This window comes from Rhinolophus hipposideros, assembly GCF_964194185.1.
Source record: "Rhinolophus hipposideros genome assembly, chromosome: 9".
In the NCBI taxonomy this organism is placed as follows: Eukaryota; Metazoa; Chordata; class Mammalia; order Chiroptera; family Rhinolophidae; genus Rhinolophus; species Rhinolophus hipposideros.
This window is the reverse complement of record NC_138055.1, coordinates 31892315-31918799: the sequence shown is the minus strand read 5'-3', so window position 1 is coordinate 31918799 and position 26485 is coordinate 31892315. Positions and strand designations below refer to the sequence as shown.

The 26485-nt window shown below is 34.4% G+C and overlaps 2 protein-coding genes across 3 annotated transcripts in view; one reads left to right on the top strand and one right to left on the bottom strand.

Moving 5' to 3' along the window:
* Positions 1 to 1105: 1105 nt before the first annotated feature.
* CAPZA3 (capping actin protein of muscle Z-line subunit alpha 3) lies at positions 1106 to 2005 on the bottom strand (the record flags this gene model as incomplete). The annotated part of the gene is made up of 1 exon (XM_081058211.1): positions 1106 to 2005. The coding sequence occupies one exon, from the start codon at positions 2003 to 2005 to the stop codon at positions 1106 to 1108; it is 900 nt and encodes a 299-aa protein (XP_080914337.1).
* Positions 2006 to 3930: 1925 nt separating this feature from the next.
* PLCZ1 (phospholipase C zeta 1) overlaps positions 3931 to 26485 on the top strand; it is a gene marked incomplete at both ends in the record, with an annotated part of 38295 nt that continues 15740 nt past the window's right edge. The window contains 6 exons of one of the 2 annotated variants that reach the window (XM_081059596.1): positions 3931 to 4047; positions 9196 to 9427; positions 13842 to 14043; positions 18819 to 18963; positions 23378 to 23527; positions 25978 to 26220. In XM_081059596.1, coding sequence (XP_080915722.1) covers positions 3937 to 4047; positions 9196 to 9427; positions 13842 to 14043; positions 18819 to 18963; positions 23378 to 23527; positions 25978 to 26220 — 1083 coding nt within the window. The remainder of the gene's footprint in view (positions 4048 to 9195; positions 9428 to 13841; positions 14044 to 18818; positions 18964 to 23377; positions 23528 to 25977; positions 26221 to 26485) is intronic. The other variant, XM_081059595.1, reaches the window with a different exon arrangement.

The window sequence follows — 26485 nt, the reverse complement described above, 5'->3', positions numbered from 1 at the left end:
ACCTTGCATCTTGGATAAGTCAGAATTAAGGAATGGGACCTATCTACTGCTCTACTGCAGTCTTAGTAGAGAGGTTTAAAATTGGAATTCTTTGAGAACAGACACAAGTGGTCAATAACAGTGCTGGGAACAGTGGCAGGGTGACTGTACAGGAACTTGTTTTGGCTACAAAATAACAGTCTGCCAGTTCCAGTTCCTTTGTGGGTATTCTTTCGGCAGAATGCTTGCCTAACTCATTGTACAGTAGAGTTTACAAGTCTTAATGAAACAGGTCTCCACAAAGACCTGTAATACCCTAGGGATTAAGAGCGCAAATGCCAGAGTCAGACAAACCTGTCATTTGCTATGTACCTGGATGAATTAAACAACTCAAAATCTTAGATTCTTCTCATGAAAATTGGGTTACTACCAGTACCAATCTAATGATGAAAAAGTGTTTTCAAATCATTTAGCACAGGGTCTGGCATAAAGTAAGCATTTGTAAATGCTTATAGTGATGACTTCCCAAGAGCTCAACTATATAAACTTGGGAAGTCAGTATTTTCCAGTTGATTTTTCAAAGACCATGTTAATTATCAGAAAAGTTTGGGGATTTAAGTATTTAAGTAATCCCAAATTCTCGTGTGTGTGTGTGTGTGTGTGTGTGTGTTTGGTGTGGGGTGAGGGAGTTGGCAGTAGATCCAAGTTTATAATAGTCCTTCATCTGAACCAGATTTTTGATATCTGTTCGTTTCATGGAACATCCAACCCTAATGGCACTTATTGAAATCTAACCTCTCGGGGTTGGTGTAGGCCTGAATTGAATAATGTGAATTATCAATTGCAGAGTGACTTTCATTTGCATACATTCTCTAGTTCCAAAGAAAGTCATCCCTATATACACACATACACAGCACACACACACACAAACACATAGAACCTTAACTTTGGATACCTCTATAATACTTCTGGGGTGCCACATTCTATAAATCTATTTTAGGTTCTAATAAATGTCTCTGGCTTTACAGGTTTCTCTAGTGACTTCTCAACTTTAGGAAAATAAATCCCCCGCCCCCTTAGAAACATGACTAAATCAGGTCAAGACAATTTGACCAGGAGCAATCACTTATATTATCCAGTTGCATAATACACTTCTTGAATAGATGACATATCCTAATTTAGGATACATCACCAGATTCAGGTCAGAGAGTATCCTCTGCCAGTCAATAAGAGTGCGGGTCACGGGAAGATCTCTTCGTAGAATTTTTCTCAGGGCTTCATTTGATAACTCCTGTAATTCTTCTAAGACTGCAGCTTGAAATTTATTCTCTTGCTCTTCCACAAGCCTTGCAAAACTTAGAGCCAGTTGAGCTTGGTTGACTATTTCCAAGCTTTCTTTCAGGTCCTTGGAAATTTCAATATGAAGGTTGACACACCTGAAGAAGTGAGCTTGCACAAAAATTCTTCCAGTAACTTGGGTAAGAAATGGATTTATTTGGAAAATCCATTTAGATTTCCAGAGGCCATTCCAGAAATTTCCTGTTTCATAGCTGTGGTCTTCAATGCAAGCTATCAAGAATTCCTTATTTTTCACAGTTTTTCTCAGCACGTTGCAATTTCCTGATGGATAGTGATCATTCACGTACAGTTTTAAGGCACACAGAACAACAGTTCTCAGGTATTCTGTCTCATTCCGAATGATACCGTGACTTTGGATGTCTTGTAACTGGTTTTGAAGCAGGTCGAATTTGAAAGAAAGTTTGCTTTGACAGTCAAAGAATCTGAAGTCACCCATTACATTGTGGTGAGACAAGAGGACTGGGTTTCCATCAATGCAGAGCGGTACAGAATATTTTTGGCAGTGTTGGTGACCTGCACACTCACCTTGATGGTGCATGAGTTTTTCATCACGGATAAGCAGACAGAGATCATCAAAGGCATTTACAAATTCCCCCGGAGGAGCCTGTATTAACAGTCTGCGAATTATTCTTTCTTTCTCTTTCCTACTCAGAACACTACGTGCCATTTTTGGTTGCAGCAGAAGCAAAGCTTCTGAAATAAAGAGTGTTCAAAGGATGAGAAAACATTCCATGAGTCACCTTTCCCATCAAGGTGTTAAACATTCAAGCTTAAGATTACTATGCCTCACCATGAAAACAGGTTGTCTGACCAGCTCTGAGTCTCCTGATGAAGTCATAAAGAACCCTTCTCTATGAGGTGTGGGACTTTTGATGATATCACAGTGGGTGCTTGGATCAAAAACAAGAAAATGACAGTCACCTGACAGCTGGTGCCCAGTCAACTAGTTATACATATTTTGAAGATTTTTAAGAACTTAGCCTCCTGAACAGCCTTCTTCAAAGTAGTGTATCTCCATGTACATGATATGTTGTCAGGGATCTAGAGAAGCAGCCCAGCATTTCTAGAGAATGTTTTGTAGCACTTTGCTCCTTCTGGGACCATAGTGGCGTTGACTTACACTCAGGCTCTCAGAATAGCTGTCCTATGCCTACTGGAAACACATCACGCTGAAAGGTTTGAGGGCTTTAAACAAAATAGCAAAAATAAAGTGAGATTTGATGGCAGTTTATGGAAAAATGCCAGACAGCAGGGGATGCAGCATCTACAAACATTGTCGGTGTGGAGATGGTCAGAACATAAGCAATAAGCCAGAAAATTTCAAGGGCAGTAAAGTGCAGGGGCCGAGTCTTGTTTACTGTTTCTGTGGGAATGAAGTGTGAGCTAACTCCAATGAACAAAGACAACAAACCACAGTGCATCCTCTGCTTTCTCTCTAGAAAAGGGCAGTGACTACAACCGATGAGCATCAAGAAATTTCTTTCCTGCAAAAGGGCAGAGCTAATTACATTTGGACAGCACCTACCCGTGACAGCACCTAATGGGGAGAGACTTCTGAGCGAGGAGAAACGGAATGACAGGTCATGAAAATATGGAGAACAAATATCCATTCAAAAGTTTTTTTCTTTTCTCTTCTTTCTCTTGATTTAACCCCTTAATTCTCATCTCGTTCTTTTTGAAGAGTCCTGAAATTAAGTCTCTCTCATTTAAATACTGATTCCTTCCATATCTGTCCTGAGCTTTGCTGCTTCCCTAGCTTGCTGTATCTTTTCCTTATATGAGCATGCGTTTTTCCATATTAAGTCATAGCCATTAAAAGTAAGGGCTTCTCATTAGTTCTAACAATCTGAAATTGAGTGGATTGTTGAACAGTTTTTATCAATACCTTTCATGATTTTATAGACTGTCATGTTCTTTTCAAACTTAGTTTTCCAGTTGAAGTAATTTGTGTAGTGTATCTGTATATAAGAAGTAAGCTTGATTATTTTCCACTTTCATACCAAATATATATTCACCATGACATTTTTAACCCCTTTGGATGGATCTTAAAATGTTGCTTTTTGGGGTGTGTATGTAGCTGGATATTTGGGTAATGTAGTGGTAATAATTATATCAGATATGGTTACTATTTATTGAACACTCAGTAGCAGAAACTGTGTTCAGTGACGTGTTATGAACTCATTTCATGTCCCCACTTTTCCTAAATATTAATTTGACTACTTTTCAGGTAAGGGAACTGAAGCTGAAAAGGTCAAGTGACAAAGATTTCTTGAAGCCCAGCTGCCTCCCTAGTCCATACAGACTGTTTTTCCCAAATGATAACTTGATTTCACAAATGTTTATTTTTCTTTTCCCGTAGTTTTTATGGTGTTATGCCCTTTCATACCTCTACTACAGAATACTACCTACTTAGTTTTGGTTTAAATATTCTTTATCATAGAATTATCTTGTCCTTTAAGAACAAGATAGACTATTCTTTAAAAATACAAATAAACTGAAGATAGATCAAATATTTCTTTAGGCATTTTAAGTACTTAATGACTTTCTGTGAGAATTTCCTTAACTTCATTTTTTGTGCTTCGTACATGGTTTTTGTCGATGATTCGGGATGACTTTAGAGGTGGAAAAATTAACCTAGAAAAAACTTTTCACTTACTTGAAAAATTACATATTCGATGCAATTATATTCATGTGAAATATATTTTTAAGGTGAGATGATATCTGTCTACCCCAGGAAGGGCTTAACTCAATATAGGGAAATGTTGATAGTCACTTGGACGCTTTTTGCAGAAAATGCATGTGAAATATTAGTCTTTTAAGAATTAAAGCGATTAATTATGCTAAATATATTTATAATCAAGACAGAGAGAATTTAGGTAGAAGGTAGAATGAGTTGTGGATAAAATTTGAAATAATACCAAGTTATCGGTTTAAAACAATCTGCTGAATATACAGGCATGTTCACATCAGATTAGGATTGGTCATACGATTAAATTAAAATCATATACATGATGAAATGATAAATGGATGGATGGAAAGTGATTTATAGAAGAAATGGATAATCTTGAGAAAAACTGTGTTTTACTCACCTCAAAGTAGAAAATCATGCCAAAAGTTCTCTTTGTTTAAAGAACTGGTAGAAAGGAAACCTAGCTCAGTTCTGTCACAGAGGACCACTAGAGGATGAAGGGAAAGATCATGAATAAAGTATGAAAAAAACAAGTGTTTAGCTGAGTTTTGCACTAGTAATATTGCAAATTTCTCAGCCAATCAGGCAAGACTATTAGATTGGCCAATTCAGGTAGTTAGGAAGATAGAAATCCTGATTTTGATTTTGTTTTTTGGGAGCAGCAGACAATACAATCTATGTTGTAATTGTTACCACTGAAACGAACCGGGAAACTCGTGTTACCTTTCTTGCAAGCTAACCAGCTAGCCTGCTATGGTTTCATATTTGCCGGCAGAGGCAGGCTTCCAGTTCACAGAAGAAAGACAGCTTGTGACTCACAAAAATAGCAATTGCCAGAGTATCAGAAATTTGGTGCCATTGCTCTCAGCCCCAGTTCCCAAAGTGTGATGTAAGGAGGGCCAGGTTCCACGTGCATTACCATAGGTTGCGTTACCAGAGAAGAATCTAAAGTTTAAGAAACTTAGATCTTTTATTATGGGCAATAAGCCTGTCTAACCTTTACCCGGGAGGGTGTCATTATCATTATTATCAGGGACAGTAAACAAACCTACTTATTCCCAGAGAGATACTATCTCTTCATTATGCAAACATCCTTGAAAAGCTAGTCCTGAAGAAAGGATATTGGTGTCTCTGCTTGGGGAAAGTGCAGAAACACAATGGAGAACAATGGAGAACTACCTCTCAACAAGCACTTCTCTGGATAAGATATAGCCCCCCCACTCCCCCCACCCTCGCCATAAACCACAAAGAGGAAGTTCAAAAGAGAAAAGCTGAATTTCTTAGGAGACCACAGTAAAAGACAAAGTGTCAGAGTTGTTTTTATGAATCCAAGTACATCTTGCTGCAATAAGCTATCAAAATTTTAATCAATTCATGTCTAATACCACATCCGAAGAACACAAAGTTTTGTGAAAGACCTTTGCACATAGAATTTCCCCTCAGGGGTATCTCCCAAAGGGAGAAACAGCTATTTGCTTTCTGTTTTAATAAAATTCACATTCAACAAAATATATAGGTAGTAGTTATATCTCTATCAAATGTGAAATACTATAAATTTTATTCAGTGATCATCAGGTTGCTTTGAATTATCTGCAAGATAGAGCTATCTGTTTGCAATGCACTTGAGTGAAATGCATGCTATATTTAAAAGCATTATGTAGAATGCTCAACAGTTATAACAAGTAAAGAAATAGCTCATTAATTGAAATTGATGATTATTTAGACATGGCAAGGTTGAAGGTCTATTTTGTTTAGCAAAACCTTTTTGGAGTGGTTATGAAAACAACATTAATTATAAAAATTAGAGACGCAGAGGTTGCTTTGAATACTTCAAAAACCTTTTAAACATGACCTCAAATACTTTAGAAGCATAAATTACATTTAAACAAGTTTGATGGCCATAATAAACCATCCTTATCTATTAAAATAATCCCCCTGGACCCTCTTATAAGTGCTTTGTAGCCTTAAGCTAAACTGCCATGTATTTATTAAAATGTTGATTAAATAGAATGCTTAAGGTAGGTGTATTGGCTAACTGAATTTTCTGGATAGCTGAAGATTCATCTTCTTAAACATCCCATGATTTTGCTTCAACTTTTGTTGGTAATCTTTCCTCACTTTATGGGTATACCTTTTAGTCAGAGTAGATAAAATGAATTATAATGAATCTTATTTTGATGACCAAAATCTTTCAGTGTCTCAGGGTTGTTTTTATTGGCAAGCTCAGTGGGCACTAGATTCTTCACTCTATTAGCTCCTAGCTATGTGGTACTTGGCAAGTTAGCAATATCTCTGAGCAAATGTTTTAATCTGCAGAATGGGGATACTAATATAGTTATCTTGCAGTAGTGTTCTGAATATTAATTAAGATATTATTTGTGAATGTACCTACTGCCAGGTTTGACAAAAGGTAGGCACTCAGTAAATTAGTTGAAGGTACATTTATCATTATGTTAAAAAATATACGTAGAAAATTGCATTACATTTATTGATTTCCTAAGAAGCTGATATAAATTCTGACATGAATTTATATCTTCACGAAGAATTTTTATTATAAAATTTGAGTAAGGAAGATATAACGCTATGAATCTAATGACATACTCTAATCTTTTTAAATCCCTTAATTAAAAGAATCTTCATTGCTTTCATCATTATTTTTAACTTGTAGCATTATAGGAAATATGTGTCATTTTAAAACACATAGCTAGTCTTCGATTACATTCTCAATTGTTGGTTGAATATTATTGACATAAAAAAGTCTGGAATTTCAAAGGTGTGTTAACTTAGATGCACAATACAAATGGACAGGGCTGGCTTAAAACCTTTCACTAAAGAAGTTATAGGCCTGGGTCTTGACTACCCACCATGAACTACCCAGTCAGGAATTTGTGATTGAATCACCCTGTGGGTTATTTTCCATAGAAGTCCCTTTTTTTGTCCCACAATACCATTTGTTCAACATCTACCATATTCTAGGTACCTTATTAGGTTTTTGCACACATTATCTTAACAATTATCCAAGGAAGTTATTATTAGCCCTTTTTCGTATCCTTTTTTCGGATATTGAGGATAAAATGATTAATGTAATCTGTTCATATTTTATATAACTGTGGACACTCATGTCTGGGTATGTCTGACTCCAAAATCCTTGTTTCGTTTTCTCCTATAACACACCAATCCCCCTTTCCTGTCTCTGCTTGGATGATCCAGAGTACTTCAAGTTTAATGTTTAAAGTGAAACTTCTCTGTAATACTTTATATTTGATTCCCAGCTCAGACTGCTTCTTCGATTCCTCATGTCAAACTCTCTGGTAATCACCACTGAACTTTTCCTAATGAAATGAAGAAATCTCCAGCATGTTTGTCCCATACTGTACCCTAGGGGTTCACTTGATAGGCAAAACTGTCAAAAGATGAGACACTAGGCTGGATGATGTAAGCGAAGCAGATATAGATACGACTTACGTAACAATACATTGAAATGTAGAACCATTTCTTGTACATCTTCCATCCCCGTAGCAACATGATGACACAGGTAGTGTTATCTATCCCCATTTTGCAGATGAAAAATATGAAGCTCATAGAGTTTATATTTCCAAAGTCCCACATACGTTGGAGCTACAAATCTTCATTCTGTCTACAAACTGCCAACTTAGCACCACAACACAATGGCCCTTTAACATATGCCCCATATACTCAAGCTGTTTACAATGTAATGAGAAAGTTAAGATATAAATAAAATAGCCTCTTTTGAAATTAAGTGTCTTTCTAAGGTGTACCCTCCAATGTCTCAGTTTTGTATTTTATTTGTACATGATGCTATAATTCTACTAATTACATAACTCCCTCAACTCCAGAGATTTCTGACTTCTCTCCCTTATGTGTCAAAAGGTTTAATGTGTTGAATCCTTCTGACTTTTTCCTTCATAATTTCACTGGCACCTGTTGTTTAGTTTCTACTTACCACCTCCCACTTGGATTATATCCTCACTGTTCCCTTAGCAGTTCTTCTCTTCCAATTTGGAATGCACAATTTACAAGACTCAACTTCTGCTTTTACTAGTCATTTTCTTACTCAGAACTTCACAATGGTTTTGTGGCTTTTAATAACTGGACCTAGCCTAATTTCTTGTCTCTTATCTCATCAAGTTCAAACATGAATTTTCCAGAACAGCCAAGTAAATCTACTCTTTCTTATTGGAAACTACCTTGTTTGTCGCTGCCCCAAACCCTTTGGTGATTATGCAGATTCCACTTCCTCTAGGTATTGAATAACTACTACAGCTTCTGTAGTTTACAGTGACCTTGAGCATCTCTGATTTACTCTCCCATTTATGGTGCAGTCTGCATCTTGGCGACGTAGGAATACCTACTGTCTGGCATGATTTTAAAAAGGCATTGAAATAGAGTGAAATAGAAAAAGATAATGCGTAACTGAAAGACAATCTAGAATACTCATTGTCTCCCATACTTATTCACTCCCACTATGACCCCTTTTTTATTTTTAACAATTTTTAAAATTATAGTTGACATTCAATATTATATTAGTTTTAGGTGTGCAGCAGTAGTGGTTAGAAATTTATATGACTTATGAGGTGATTCACCCCAATAAATCTAGTACCCATATAGCACCATACATAGTTATTACAATATTATTATATTCCCTAAGCTGTACTTTACATTCCTATGACTATTTTGTAACTCCTTTACCCTTTTTACCCACCTCCTCTAACCCCTCCCATCTGGCAACCATGAGTTTGTTCTCTGTATCTATGAGTTTGTTTCTGTTTTGCTCGTTTATTTATTTATTTATTTATTTACTTACTTACTTACTTACTTACTTACTTATAGATTCCACATTTAAGTGAAATTATATGGTATTTGTCTTTGTCTGACGTATTTCACTTAGCATAATATCCTCTAGGGCTATCCATGATGGCCACTGGGTTTTAAGTGGTGATGATCCATTAAACTTTTCCCAACTTTGGCATCATTTCATGCAGTTCTACATGTTTTATCTGAGATAAAAATCCCACGTAAGATTCATCTTTTAAATGTAAGTTACTATATATATTATACAAATACTCTATTCATTTTGTGTATTTGTTATATTCACCAGTCTTGTTGGCCCACCAGTCTTTTTTTCCTTTTCTTTTTTTTTCCAGTAGGATAATGACAGGCTGAAGCAAGGAAGAATCACCATAGAAGAATTTAGATCAATTTACCGGATTATTGCACACAGAGAAGAAATTATTGAGATTTTCAACACATATTCTGAAAACCGGAAATTTCTTTTTGAACAAAATCTGGTGGAATTTTTGAAACAAGAACAGTATATATATAGCATGAATAAAAATATTGCTTCCGAGATCATTCAAAAATATGAGCCTATTGAAGAAGGTATGCTTGCATTTCAAAGTTTTGTCAAATATTTATGTACAACATATTTTTTATGAATTACAATTATCAAATTCAAATTTTGGATGGGCCAGATTTTTTCTGAATAATATAAAATATTGGAAGTTTTGTTTTTGAATTTTGTAGAATGTGTATTTACCTTTTAGAAAGCTACATTGTGTAACCACAGCATTCTTTTCTATTTCATTGTCCACCGTTTTCTTTTAACTGTTTTCATATATCTCTCAAGTGTTTAGAGATAGCTTTGATGTGGAAAGCAGGATGAAGATTCTGTTAAATGTACTGTAATGGAAGAAAGTGTCTTTATATTCATCAGTAAGATTAAACCCCAGTTACAGGCAGTCTTCCTTTTTTATACACTGCATTATTGAAAATATATATGAATATTAAATTACCTAAATTAAAACAATTCTAGCAGAGAAAAATATGAGGTGTGATCAAAAACTATGGTGCATGTTTAAATTTAAAAAACACATTATAGTAAAAGACACATTGCCATTAATTCCCCACAAGGTACTCCCCCTCGCTTTGAACACTTGTCCTATCGTTCTTGCCACTTTCTAAAGCAGTTCTGGAATCCTCTTTGTGAGTGTCTTTAATTGCGCTGTCGTGGTTGCCTAGAATTCCTGAATCAATTCAAAACATTTACCTTTCATGGTCATTTTGATTTTGGGGAAGAGCCAGAAGTCTCATGGTGCTAGATCTGGTGAATAAGGTGGGCAGGGACACACTGTAATGTTTTTATTTGACAGAAATCGCTGTACCAGAAATGATGTGTGACATGGAGCATTATAATGATGGAGGATGAAGTAGGCACTCATGAAAGAGGACTTCCAGAGCTGCTTCAGAAAGTGGCAAGAACTATGGGATAAGTATGTTTGAAGTGACGGGATTAATAGCAATGTGTCTTTTACTGTAATAAATTTCTTTTATTTAAACATTCACCATATTTTTTTGACACACCTTTTATTGCAAAATCACTAATTCTAATTCTTCAACTGTCTATATACATAACTGACTACAACATTTTATAAATATTTAAAAATTTTGCTTTTTCTTCATGTTTGAATACAGTCATCTGGTTTAAATTAAATGACCACTTAGGCTAATAATCCGTCATATAATTTTTTATTTTTGTCTCATGTTTTAATGGGTAAAAAACTTCAGTATTTTTTATTTATGTTCATCTTTAAATAAAATGATGAAGGCATAATGTAATAAAATATTCATATAGTTCTATATTTAGCACTGTTAAAACATGGTGTTTAGTCCTACAGAAATTAATAGAAGAGCTCAAAATATTTATTTAACAAGGGAGGTAGAAAGTCCAAGTTTTGACTTTGTAAGTTGGTTTAGGGTTACCAGTGTTTAATATATAATAATAGGGGTTTTAACAAAACTAAACTTATTCCTTTATTGAGTCATGCATTCATAATTTATTCAAATATTTATTTGTGGCAACCCATGTATGTTTTTAGGGGCTGGAAATGCAGTGGAAACAAGGCAAACTAGGTCCTATATTCCTGATGGGGGTTGGAGGAATGTTGACACTAGATAATTAGACATATAGCAAGACAATTTCAGAGTACTATGTACAATGAAAAAAATAAAACAGAGAAAATGATAGAGACTAAACAACCCAGGAAGTCTAGTTCAGTTTGGGTGTTTTGGAAAGTCCGTTATGAGGATATGACATTTGAGCTGATACCTAAATGATGAGAAATAGCTAGTCATGTGACAAAATGGGAGAAGTGTCTGAGGTTGAGGGAAGAAAAATGTTGGATCTGAGTTGGAGAATCCAAGGAACAAGAGGACAGTGTGTTTGGAACTTGGAGGGTGAGATGAGTTGGGAAAGATGGGCAGGGATCAAACCATGTTTGTCTTTTAGGCCATAATTAAGGTTTTGGCTTTGTGACTCAGTCCTACCTAAAGACTTGGAAGGGTTTTCAGGATTGTAGTGGTAAGATTAAATGCGGTGCCAGCAAGAGTTTGTTCTGATCACTATTAAAACTCTTGCAGGAAACCAAACCACACCACACCACACCACACCACACCAAACCACACCAAACCACAAAACACTCTTGCAGGTTTGCAACAAAATAGCTTGTGTCAGAATGTAAAACAACTACATCGCTAAGCACATCTGATGAGTTCAGTTGACTCCTCCTACTACTCCGCCTCCTCCTCCTCCCCCTCCCTCTTTTCTTCTTCCCCCTCCTCCTCCTCCTCCTCCTCTTCCTCCTCCTCCTCCTCCTCCTCCTCCTCCTCCTCCTCCTCCTTTTCATCCTTTTTCTTTTTCTTCTTTTAATACAAAGACTTTCTCTGAGAAAGTAGTGAATTGAGTTGTGTTCTGGCTCAAGTTCTTTACATCACTGAGGACTGGAAATGGCCAGGTCACCAAGTATTGTCAGTAGTACTGATCTAGTGACTATTAAACAAAAAATTTACTTAGGCACTGTTACCTGCTGGTGGTAAAAGATACACAGGGATAATGGGATGGTGGCAGTGACATCTCGGAATTGTGTTTGCATTTTAATTACAATATTACACTGTTCATCCATTTCATTTTCTGAGCCTTCCTCTGCCTTAGACCCTTTTGTACACAGCCAAGTCCTTGCATTTTATTTACATGCTTATTGATCACTTTAGAGACTTATTGAGGCCAATTTGAATTATGATTTTACAGTCCCAAATGCTGCCACGTTCCTCAGTCTCATTCCACATTGGTATGTGACGTGTACCAAACGAGGGCTTAAAAAATCCATGAGATTAGCTCTCACCTCAATCTAGTAGTTTTTAAGGTCACAAGATTTGTTTGTTTTCTGTTTCATTTCTATTTGATTTCTAATAATTAAGTGAAGGACATTCACTTAATTATTCAGTAGTTCAATAGAGCTATAAGTCAATCACTGCTAATTACACTGGGAAAAATAATAAATTTATATACACCATTACTATTTCAATATATGATGCATTTGCCTCACACTCTCCCATATTCTTAAATTTTCAAGGCTTTGAAATAGAGTTTGCATGTCTATGAACATTCTATGTATTTTCTTCTAGCTTTCAATATTTTTAAACCAAAAAAAAGCGCTTCGATTGCTGGCTTTTCTAGTTATGATTTCATAAACATTTACTTATGTCACTATTTTTCTTATACATTATTTTTAATGGCTGCTTAGTATTGTGTCATATCTTGAGCTTTAATTTGTATCTTCCTGTTATTTAGTTTTTATAAATAATGCTAGTGTGAGCATTCTTGCACGTTAATCTTTATTTGAATCTCTATTTCCATAGTATAATTCCCCAAAATAAAATTATTTGTCAAGGATCACTCTCTAAAGTGAATACTCACACCAGTTTGTCTCATTTTGAGACAAACTGAATTATCAAAAAACAAAAAACAAAAGCAGCAACTAACATAGAGCTAATATATAGGATAGGTGCTATTATTATCACCATTTCAAACAGAGAGACATTAACTGACATGCTCAGTGTATAACAGTAAATGGATTTAACCCAAGATGTCTAATTCCAGAGCCAGTATTCTTTTTAAATAGATAATTTTGGTATATATTATACTGTGTGTAAAGTTATACTGTGTGTAAAGTTCAAAGTTACTTACTAAAGATGATAAGACGCAAATGATCCAGCAATTCCATTTGTAGGCATGCTCCCAACAGAAATGTGTACATATTTGTACCAAGTACTGATTGTTTATAGCAGCACTCTTTGTAATAACCCCAAACTGGAAATTATCTAAATGCTCTTCAAGAATAGAATCCATAAATAAATTATGGTATACTCATTCAGTGGGATATTATAGAATATGGGAATGAACAATGTCTAACTATATGCAACTGCAAGAATAAATCTTAGACACAGTGTTGAACAAAATGAACCAGTCACAAAAATGCATACTGCATGAGTTCATTCCTATATAGTGCAAACCCCAGAGAAAACGAATCTGTGTTGTTAGAAGGCAGACCATTGAATACACTTGGGTATGTGTGGGGTGGGGGATACAAAAAATTAGCAGAAGGTCGACTTCTGACGTGCTGTAATGTTCTGTTCTTTGACCTGAGTGCTGGTTACCTAGATGTTTAGTTTGTGGAAATTCATTGATCTATGACATATATACTTGTATGTATTTTTAAAACATTAAAAAAATCATAGATAATTAAAAAATGTATTCTCTACTTGAATGTTGATAAAAAATAATTCAGAGTATTGGTTAGAAAAAAATTGTTTTCAAAGACAAATTAGAAATAGTATTAATATTAATTGTAAATCAATATTTTAAAAACGTGCTCTACTACTGAATAAGTTTTAAAGTAAGATATAATTTTTACATAGCTAATGATATTTCTGCACCCTTTTCAATTATTTTTTATAGTTAAGGAAGCACGCCAGATGTCAATAGAAGGTTTTACAAGATACCTGTGTTCATCTGACTGTCAACTATTTAATAATGAGTATGAAAAAGTTTATCAAGATATGACTCATCCATTAAATGATTATTTTATTTCAAGTTCACATAATACATACTTGATATCTGACCAATTAGTAGGACCAAGTGACATCTGGGGATATGTAAGGTATTTATTTTGATTTTAAAATCCATTACATTTTAAAACACTTGGAATTTCCTGGTGGTATCTACCTTCATAGGTAATACTTCACAGTAAAAGCAGGCTGTGTGTTAGGAAAACGCATAGGAAAGAACAATTTTGATTTGTGCAAATCTTAGAGATTCAACCTTTAGGTGGCTATGTAATTTATTCTGTGTATTAGTGTCATACGCTTTCTTTCTAATTCTGCCTACTGAACTCTTCTCCCTGATCATTGGCCCTCGGAAGTTTCCTGAATAATTTTAATGCTTCTTATAGGAAGTATATGAAGTAGGCTTAGAATATTTAGCTAACCAGAACATCCTAAATTTTGAAAAATATGATTAAAATTAATTCTCAGACGTCGGGACACAATGCTATGAATAAAGCCAACATATAATCAGTATAATGGTATAACTTGGCATTTATAGATAATAATATAGATTTATATGTCAAGTGATTTACATAGATTAAAAGCAATCTATGCTGTACCTCTAATTTTGCATTCTACAGTGTATTATGAGGTGTGATCAAAAGATACAGTGAAAGTTGAAATAAAAAATGTATTATAGTATAAGACACATTGCCATTAATCCTCCTCAAAATATTCCCCCTCACTTTGAACACACTTATCCCATCGTTCTTGCCACTTTCTGAAGCAGTTCTGGAATTCCTCTTTCGTGAGACTGTACTTCATCCTCTATTGTGACAACGTTCCATGTCACATATTCCTCTAGTACAGCAATTTCTGTCAAATAAAAGCATTAGGGTGTGTCCTCATCCACTTTATTCACCGGATCTAGCACTGTGTGACTTCTGGCTCTTCCCCAAAGTCAAAATGACCATGAAAGATAAACGTTTTGAATCGATTCAGGAATTCTAGGCAGCCACGGCAGTGCAACTAAAGACTCATGAAAGAGGACTTCCAGATCTGCTTCAGTAAGTGGCAAGAATGATGGGATAAGTGTGTTTGAAGTGAGGGGGAGCATTTTGAGAGGGGTTAATGCCATGTGTCTTTTACTGTAATACATTTTTTTAAAACATTTAAATATTCACCGTATTTTTTGATCACACCTTGTATATTATTAACACCAGGCTTCAGTTTAGCGAGTGAGCTGAGGATACAGTAGTGAGCAAGATTTTCAAAGCTGCTACCGTCATCTGTTCATAGGAATAAGCAGGTAAACAAATTGATGTTTTCAGGGCCTGATGAGTCAGTCATATAGAGAAGATGTACTAGGGTAACATGATAGAAAGTAACTGTGGGTTGGAGGGTGTTACTTGGGTTAAAGGGTCAGGAAAGTGTTCTAAGATTTGACATGGTTATAGTCTATGTGACGATAAAGAGGAAGTCTCAGAAAAATCTGGTAGGTAGGGCATGCTAAGTAGAAGTATAATAGTAATAAGGGATTGGCATATTCGAATGTAAAACAGCAAGTGTGGCTCGAAACAAGTAAATGCACAATGAAGGGAGGTGAGTTTGAGGAGGTAGACAGAGTCAATATAGGAAGGTCTTAGAGAGCATGGTAAGGAGAATGGATTCTATTCTAGTTACACTGGGAGGCCATGGGAGGGGTTTTCCTTAGGATAATGTCATAATTTGATTTACTTTGTACTGTGAAGGAAAGACTGATGGTGCAAGAGTGGAGGTAGATGATGATTTGGGAAGATATTATAGCAGTCCAGGTGATGATGGTTATTTAGATGGCGAATTCATGAGGCTGCAGTTGATATAAGTGGTTGAATTTGAAATATTTTAAGGAGGCAGAGTGAATAAGACTTAGCAGGTGATTTAAAGAGAGGTCTGAGGCAAAGAGAATATCAAGATTTTTGGCCTAATAACTTAGAGAATGATGATAGATTGTCAGAGATGGCGAAGCCTGAGAAGAGGCCATTGTAGGATGTGAGGCAAAAGTAAGAATTCAATGGTTCTGACATTCAGATTGAGATACCAATTAGTAATTAAAAGGCCACATCAGGTAGTCAGTTGGGTATATGTGCCTGGGATTTAGAAGAAATATCCAGACTGAAAAAATAGAATTGGAAGTAATCAGCATATAGGTGATATTAAGAGCTATGTGATTGGATCATATTACTTTCGGAAAACCATAGATAGAAACGATATCTTATAATCCCAAGATAATATCAAATTTACAAATAAACATTGCTTCTCTAATTTAAAATCTAAATAAATACATAGCTCCACAAACTCAGAAATGTATCCACTTAGAATTTTGTAAGAATAGCCCAATTCATAGCTATACTTTCATTATAGACATTTCTGCTCATACTTTATTATTTTAATTTTTTTAAAAAGAGAAAATATAAATTTTAACCAAGTTGCTTTAGAAATACAGGCAATTACTTTTGGATTCCAAGAAAATGTTCCACACAACTGAATATTTGAATTTAAATTTAATTGTATATCTTCCTCTATTTCTTTACCCACTTGTGGAAGATACGCTCTCAGAATACAAGTCTTTCAAAATTTCTCTACTTATGAGAGGTAATGTTTACCTATTAATATTTAAATTTCTGGTGCTGATCTTTTTTCCTTCCCCTCATTTGTTAATTATGTGACAAATATAACCTCTTTGTGTCTCAATTTCCTCACCTTTAAGAGAGGAAAACTAATATTAACTGTCCTATAGCATTTAATGTTTTAATCCATATAAAATCCCTGAAACTTATTTAAGTGGAGCATTTCTTTACTGAGTGAAATTTCCATTATTCATTCCCCAAAAAGGGACTTGGTGTGAAATAGTAGAAAGTGGCCTCAATAATACCACTGGAGAAGACACAACTTTTCCTTCCATACCTCTGAGTAAAAGGGGTTGGCATGACACAGAGCAATTCATTCAAATCTTTTTTGCTGGGGACCACATCATGTAGTCAAAACAAGCAGTTTGGTAAAGGTTGGTTTGGATCTAAGGATGAAATAAAAACTACCTAGAGAAGTAGCAAGAGTCAGTATTATTTAGGTTGTCCTTTATGATGAGTTTTATTTCATAGTTGATTTTTCGGTAGTTTTGTTTTCCTAGCAGAGAATTCAAAATTATTCTCCGTTAGCACCTCAGAGAAATGATATTCTGTGTGATAAAAAGGGCAAGACAGTTTAACTAAGAGGAGAGTAAAGCAAACATTCTTTCAGGGCAACTAACAAACTTTACTAACAGATAATTGCTTCTTCAACAACTTCAAATCTAAATACATAAATAAATCCTCAAGCTGAGAAATATATTCAGTTTGATTTCTACAAACATAGCCCAATTTTGGACTTGTACCTAAAATTGGTTTGCCGCCTTATTTTCCATGCAAATATCAATAGATCAAACAAGATTTCCCTAGAAGACAGTTCTAGGCCCGTTCCTCCAATACAAGGAAAAGTGGAGTAGAAAGCTCTAAAATTTTATATTATAGTGCATCTCTGCATGCTTTTATCAAATAATGTGCACTTAGAAAACAAATAACACCCTCAAAAAACCTCAAAGGGTTTATTAGTCATTTAATTTTATATTTTGTATTGTTTTGGTGAAACCTTCAAGATACATGAACTTTATCAATTCCCTTTCCTTTGAATGCCCTACCTCCTCAGTCAGGTTCCTTTCATCTTTTATATATATTATTCCTAAGGGAACACAAGCTCCCTTTATTCCTGAATTTAGCACTTTGACTTGAGGATCATCAGTGCTTTATCTTTTCTATTACACTCTGACCTAAATACTGCTTGAGTTATCTATCTAGAAAATTGACTAAATATGATCCCCAAAGAAGTACTAGATCTCAAAAGTCTCTTTTCTCATATGGTCTATTTGGTACTCTGTATTTCTGTTTGAAGAATTACTGATTCTATATCAAGATTTGGTGCTAGGACTGCACTCCCTTCTTTAAATTGTTATGGCTCAGGTAAGGGTTTTACAAAATCTTCCCATTTTAGGTCAGATAATTCTTTGTTGTGAGGGGCTGGTCCTGTGCATTGTAGAATGTTTAGCAGTATTCCTGGCCTCTGCCTACTAGATGCCAGTTGTAAACCTCCACAACATTCCCAGTTATAGCAACCAAAAATGTCTCCAGACGTTGCCACGTGTCTCCCAAGAGGCAAAATTGTCCTGCCTGAGAAGTGTTGGCCTAGAGACAGAGGGCTAATTCAATATTCTTGGTAAACAAGTATTAATTTGGTTTTCTATGGGGAAAAATGTCTTCATGTATGCAGGGGCTTCTTTGACCTTCTCCTGGTACATGAGTATCAATTCTAAGATCCCAGTGTTTCAAGTTAGCCTTTTTTCATTCAGTTCTCTCTCTTCCAAGATTGTGTTTAGGAGATCATTTCTGCCTGCCTACCCCTTTTCTTCTTATATCGATATAGCTTCCATTTTTTTCTAATATAAACCCAATAAATATTTATTGATAGTGAACTATATATCAAACTTATTTTTATGATACTGACATTTCAGTTTCTGCCCTAATGGAACTTAAAGCCTAAGTAATAGGTAGCAGTTGCAGGATTCAGAGTCTATAGCTCTGCACATTGCATCATCTTGGGGGTGCTGGAACTGTGGTTGCCAAGTATTAGTTCTGTGTCAGTCTACGCTCACAGAAAATAGGAAGAAAAATGTTCAGTTTAACACAACAGCTTGTCTTAATTATGGATTCATTTATGCATTTATTACAAAATTACAAGTAGTCTTTGGAATTTTTTGAGACTATGATATACATGTTGAATGATCCAGGAATGACAATTTATTTTGTTTAAATTTTACTAGTGCCCTTATGAAAGGTTGCCGTTGTCTGGAAATTGATTGCTGGGATGGATCACAAAATGAACCTGTTGTATACCATGGTTACACACTCACCAGCAAGCTTCTATTTAAAACTGTTATCGAAGCGATACACAAGTATGCATTCATAGTACGTGCATGTCTTTGTTAATTTATCGTTATTTAAAAATAATATAATTCACTGGTTTCAAAATTGTATACTGCTTGGCCTTAGTTTACATCAGTGATATTTCAAACTGTGTGTTATGATCCATTAATAGGCAATGAAATTCATGTAGTATATAGTTAATTGTAGATTTATCAAAGTTAATCTCAGATGGTAAGGTACATGTTTCGTGGAACTTTTTGTTTAAATCTATCATCTATATCTATATCTATATCATCTATATCATCTATATCATCTATATCCATATCCATATCCATATCCATATCTATATCTATATCTATTTCATATATATGTGTGTATGTGTGTCACAAGGTAAATGTGTGTATGTGTGTAACGTGTGTATGTGTCACAATGTAAAATGTGTTTCTTACTGTGAATTATGGCCAGAAATGTTTGAGAAGTACTATTCTATATAACAGTAAATATTTTACCAATATTCAGCTATTTTAGCTTCAAGACACAAAAATAAAATATGTCAAAATATGTTATTTCAGTTGTTGACATTTTTATGACTATGGTGGCAGCTATATAGCAAAGAATGTTTAGAAGTTTATTTTGTATTTTAAAGTTATTCAATTTAATAAAGCTACAGATTCAAAGATCTAGTTTTTTCTAGAGCTTCTAAATTCAGATTGCAAATCTCTGTCTATAAATTGAACAGTTTTGAACAGTTACTCAATTTTGAATAATAATCGGTCCCATTTACAAACTTGGCTAATTAAACACTTTCAGATATTTTAAATTGTTTTGTAAACTTTGTGTATTTGATTTCTTTCTTAAGTACTTCAATTGTAGTACAATTGAAGAGATTTAACAAAATCTTACTGAATACTTAATGTATATCTAATAAATTAAACTTACAAATTTGATAAACCTAAAAATCTCCTAAATAGTCAATACATGATCTGTAAATATAAACATAATGTAAAATCACAAATTTAAATCAATTGCTCTACTATTTATTAGGAAGAGTATAAAATACTAAATATTCACAAAATACGAATATAAAATATGAAAAATTTATATCTTAATATAAAACACTGATGTATGGCATTGATTCTGTTAAATATCTAATTTCTAATGATTTCTAAATTTATGTCTTTACCCAAACTTCCCAAACTTCCCCCTTGAACTCTATACCAATATAGACAACTACCCATTTGACATCTGCGTATTTACTAGGCATATTTGGCATAACGTGTTTAGAATTGAGCTGCAGATATTCCTCTTTCTGCCAGACAGGCTCTTCCCGTGGTCTTCCCAGTTTCCCTGAATGGTAACATCTATGTGTTCAAGCCTCAGTCGTCGTTGTCAACTTTAACCCTCCCCTCCTTCTTTTCAGCATCTCCATAGCTTCTTCAGCAAATCTTCTTTGCTCTACTTTCAGAATAGGTATATACCGACTTTAATCCTTTCTCATCCTCATTCTCATTGTCTGGTCAACCACTAGCACCTCTCACATGGATTATTGTAATGGCCCTTATCCAGTGTTCCTGCTTTTCTTCCTCCTCCCTTGCAGTTTCATCTTAATGTATCAGCCAGAGTGACTGTTTGTTAAGTCAAATCATGTCATTCCCTTTCTCAAAACTTACAATCCCACCCAAAATAAAAGCTAAAATCCATCCTGTGATTCCCCAGGCATTAATCACTGGTTTTCTATTACCTCTCTGAACTCTTCTGCTCCTTCCCCCCTCGTTCACTTGTCCATTCTTGCCTCCTCACTCTTTTTTCAGAGATATTTCAAAGCCTTTGCACTTGCAATATATATATATATATATATATATATATATATATATATATATATATATATATATGAAAGCTTTTAATGGGAAAAATAATTTTCACAGAAAGAGCTGACATTTGAAGAATTTTCAAGAAAGATACAAAATCAAAAATAAAGTTTAAACTTACTGGACAGAGATAAGAAAATTAATTGACACACTGAATAGTGAGTGCACTAATCATCAAATAACTAAGCATCTATGTTAGAAGGTGTGGAATATACTGGAAAGCCCAAAGAAAAAGAATGCAAATCAACCATAACTTTTGTAGCCATTATTTTGGTAAATTGCCCTCCTGGTTGGAGATGCCTGCAATCCATCCAAACTATCACACAGGGTAGAACCCATATTTCATCAGTAGGTTAGTACAAATCAATTTAGTGTATCACAACTAGTATTTTAAAATTTGAAATAAAATAGACTTGAAAATGTTAGAGTGAATTTATTAACACTTAATCTGAAATACTCTTCCCAAATGTTTGCATATCAAACTCTCTCGCTTCATTCAGGGTGGGTAACCGAGGGACTAAAAGGAAATAGAGACAGTCTTAAAATTAAAGGCCTAGAAAAGATGGAAACCCCGATAGCTTCTAAGATTCCTATGAGAAAGAGATAGAAAGAGATAGGAAAAAAGGTTTTAACCAACAAAGGCTCAATGAGCCTTCTCAGTTGAACAGGGTAACTCATTTTGGCAGTAACTCAGTTTGGTAGGAAGTTTGAACTTCCTACTCAAGATAGTCAACATTAATTTGGGGAAAGCAGAGCAATAAATAAAATGAACGTGGTATCTATGAATAGGAAAGAACTTTGGTTATAGTTATTGGCACATGTAACTTACTAGAAGCAAACAGATAAGAAATCTAGTTTTTAAAGGAATTATACTGTCAAAACCAAAATAAAATATGACAAAACACAAGTCCCCACTCTAGGGAAGCCTTAAAATAACACTTGGTCAGAACGTGAGCTTCAAAAATTGCTTGGCTTTAAGGAAAGCAAATGCCTCAACACCTACTACTTAGATGTGGCCTAGGAGGATAAAAGAGAAGAGGACCTTCTTAAAGGGTGGAGCCAAGGATCATCACAGAAGCCAAAAAATATGAACTCTACCCAGTTAGTGAAGTCAGGGCATAATCGAGGAATCCATCAACTAAACCATCACTTTGCCTAGTCTCAAAAATTGTTTTTTTATTTTTGGGAAAAAATTTTACATGTTCTCTTGATGTTAGAGTGAGTCAGTATATATGTATGTGGGTATATCTGAGAAGGTTATTGTAATAAGCTGAATAAGGCCCCCGAAGATATTAGGTTCTAATTCCTGGAACCTGTAAATGTCACCCCATTTGGAAAAAGGGTCTTTGACGATGTGATGAAGTTAGGAATTTGAGAGGAGAGGTTATCCTAGATTATCTGGGTGGGCCCCAAATGCCATCATATGTATGTTCATAAGAGGGAGGTAGAGGAAATTTAGCATACATGGAGGAGGTAATGTGAAGATGAAGTGAGGAGACTGGATTGATATGGCTATAAGCCAAGAAATGATGGCAACCATCAGAAGCTGGAAGAGGGAAGGAACAGATCTTTCCTAGAGTCTGTTGACACTTTGAAGTAATTTTTTAGCCAGTGAAACTGATTTTAAAGTTCTGGCATTCAGAATTGTGAGAGAAATTTATGTTATTTTAAGCAACCAAATTTGTGGTAATTTGTTAACAGCAGCCACAAAAAACTAAGATACTCATACATTAAAGAGGTATATTATTATACCTCCTTTTCAAAGGTCTGGCATACTGCAGCATACTCTACAATACCTTGGCTTGTTTATAAGTTGGTAAATTTGTGCCCTGATAATCATATATGGAAACAAAATAAGGAAAATTATTTTGAATAAAATTCAAAAAAGGGTGTTCTCTCTATTTTGTGGCATGTTTCAAATTTACAGTGGTGAGAAAGGGCAGAACATATCTTTGTAGAGTCACCTTTATTTAATATGCCCTCTTTATCATTAAAACCTGGAAATATTTTTATCTTTGTTTTTAATTATAAAGCAATGAGTTTTGATTTTAGAATTCAAAACTGAAAAAGTAGAAAATTAACATTTCTCCTAACTTATCAGTGTTAAAGTTTTTTCCTTCACATTTTAAAATATCTAAATAAACACACACATGCACATGTATGTACTTTGAAAAATAACAATGTAGGATCTTTCTTACTTTTTGGCAACTTGCTTTTCTTTAAAAGACTATATTTTACACGAGTTTCTGTAGCAGTATATCTAGCTGTACCTCATTCTTAACAGATGTATATCATTTATTTAAACGGATATGCCATAGTCTATTTAAACAAGTACTCACTGTTGGACACTTCAGCTACTTCCTGTAATTCTAGTGCAGGTAGTAGTCATTTTCCTTTTTATGTAGATTTAGTGTTCTCCATTTTTGTCACACTTGGAAGTACTTAGTAGTTTAAATAATATTTAGCTATTTTTGCAAAGGTATTGAACATTAGAAGTAAGTTTTAAAATAGATTAATTGCTTGTATTAATTGCGTGGAAGTTATCAAGGGGTTCTGATAAATAACTATAGTACTGGTTCATTTTTTAGACATCTGACTACCCAGTGGTGCTTTCCTTAGAGAATCATTGCTCCCCTCTCCAACAAGAAGTGATGGCAGACAATTTGCAGTTTATTTTGGGAGATGCCTTGCTTTCTGATATGCTTGATGATTTTCCAGACAAACTGCCTTCACCAGAGGTAACATTTTGTTTGAGATGCTAAGGTTGAAAACAAAAGAAAAAAACATGTCACTATTATATTGGCTTATGAAACTGGGCTAGAGATCAATGAAAATGCTCAGATTTGGTTATTTATAGAGCTGTATCTTTGCAGTGTGTTGCTTCGGAAATATTTCTGTGAGCATTTAGGTGAATATATTTTGATAAAGGGAATATTTAGAAATATATGTAAAAGCCCACATTTTTATTGTGTGTCATACCCCATGAGTCCAAAATTTCAAGTCAATTAATACTAGGTCACGGGAATTTGGTATGACCAAATGTTTTATAGGCAAAAAGCTAAGAAAGAAGCAAAAGTCTAAGCTGTAAATAGAGTCTAAGTCCAATAGCTTAGCATCTGGGGTAGGGTATTGCTCTTTTCTATTTTTCTAATCTGCTCCTTTCAATTTTCCTGACTCTATTGGCCCATTTCCATCTTCAGTAGTGCATACTAAAGTAATTGGTTTAAAAAAGCACCCTACCCTCAGGATTTCAGTTTGCTCTGCAGTTATCTTTTTATTGTTTCCTGTCTCAACACAAAATTCCATTTCCTCATCTCACAGTCTATCTAATCAGGCTTCTTCTTTCACCTGCACTACAGTAAATGTCTTGTGGTCCTCAAAAACTTTTCTTCTGGTAAATTCTAATGGACCTATCTCAGTCTTTATCTGACTTGTTCCCTTGACAACATTCAATACTGTGGACGCCTCTTTCCTCTCCTTGAAACTTTTTTTCTGTAACACCACATTCTTTAGGCATTCCTCATTCCTCTCTGGCCATTCGTTCTTAGTTTCCTCTGCTGGCCTCAAATTTTATCAGGTGATAAATGAATTTTTTCTTTTTTGCATGTTAGTATTGTCTAACAACCAGTAGTTTATTTTTGACATGTCATCATTTTGGTGTAGAGCAGTATTTTTATAATATTTGAATATTTTCTTTTATTTTTTCTTATTTAAATGAGTGAAAAACTTAAAGATGAAAGTGTTTTAACAGTAGTAACAAGAAATATAGAGCTCATGATAGAACTGAGATGGTCAAAATAAATTTAATATATGGAAAGACTTTCACCTCATAAGAATGCTCACCAGATTAAATGTATTTAATTATGGCAGAAAATAAATATTAAGTAACTTGTGCCAAGTGCTGGAAACATCATCAAAGATTTAATCTAAGAATCTTGGTCTAATTCAGTAAGTCAATAATATTTAACTTTGTATGAATAGAACCCCTCCTCCTATTATTTATAAATTTATTTGTTAACATTTAGATATGTAGTTTTCATCAAAGATTTTGCGTCCATACTAAAGTAAGGAAATGCTTTCTAATGAGTAAATGAGGAATTAGAGATAAATTCATTTTCTCATACTGTACTCAGTCTTCAGTGTACAAAAGAATTGCTTGGAGACTTGTTAAAGAGGCATAATTCCAGTCCCAAGACTCAAGATTCTGATTCTCTCATTTTGAAGTAGATCCCAAGAATCTGTTCCTTTAACATGCACCTCAGGTGATACTTTTGATAAGTGTAGTTGCAGAGGGCACTTTGGTAAAATCTGTATTGAAGAGTAATATAAGGGCCATGGTAAAAGAGAGAAGGCCCAAAAGGATGGAGTCGTTTGAGTGGGTACCTAAGGATGATGAAGGGAAGGGATAATCGAAGCTTCTTGAAGAAAAAAACTTTACTTCATAGTCCAGATTTCAGTAGCTTTATGTATAACATAGCAGACACTTAATAAGTATATTTGTTATTTAATGAATATTTTAAAAGGGCAGGAATAACTAAGTAAAAGATGAAAACCAGAAGGCTTTGGATTTAGATTGAGTGGCTCTGATGCCATGCTCCTAGTTTTGATGGATGGGAAATATTAAGTTGGTGATGCCAGTGTGCAATACAGTTGAAATGTGAAGAACGTTTACAAATCTTTAAATTTTGTTTATGCTAGATGCCAGACACTACAATAGGTATATTTACATACCTGATCTCTTTTAATATTTTTTATTGTTGGATAAAAGAGTGATCACCTGAAGCATTTACTACCAGAAGTTGTAGCATTCTAATTTCTGCAACATAGCAAATATTTTAACTATATATGATCATATATATGTGTGTATATATACATATATATGTTTATATATAAATGTGTATTTTTCAAAATATTTCAAATAATAGTATTTGTGGAATGTAGTAAAAGAAATGGAGCTACAGTAAGTCCCACTCATAACGGTCTTATTTTTTGATGCATTTTGGTCAATACCATAATATCACTGGTGGCTGTTAGGGCATTTATAGAGGTATGGAAAAGATGAAATGCTTACATATCTTACTGCTGTGAGGTATGTGAGAATATGATGAAAGATTTTTCAATGACTATTACAAATGCAAACTTACCTGTAAATGTGTAACTGTGTCTCTCTTTCAAATTGTTTCTATAGGCATTAAAATTCAAAATACTAGTTAGAAACAAGAAAATAGGAACATTAGCAGAGACCCGTGAAAGGAAAAATTCTGATAAGCATGGTCTGGTACATGAATATGAAGAATGTGAAGAGACAGATCAAGATGAGGAAGAGGAGAAAGTTAAAGAACTGGAAACTTTGGTTATTTTAAAAGACAATTCAAGGAAGAAAGTAGAGTCAAGAAGTAGAATTGCATTACCACTTTTCAGGAAAAAGAAGGTGAGAAGATGCTTTGGGAACATCTTACACATGATTGAAAAGTTGTCTTATTTTCTTATTGATGGAGGATTAAAAAAAATTTGGAGGGAAAAAATCTTTTTCCTCCCTATAGAAACTTTATCATTTAAATTTGGGGGCGGGAATTAGCAGTGGAAAATAATTTTTAAAAGTTATCACTTTTCCTGTGTTAGTTGTTTTTAAATTTTTCTCTATAGTTGAGAAACATTATGTGTTTTCATGTACCATGCATTGTGCAGTGTACAAA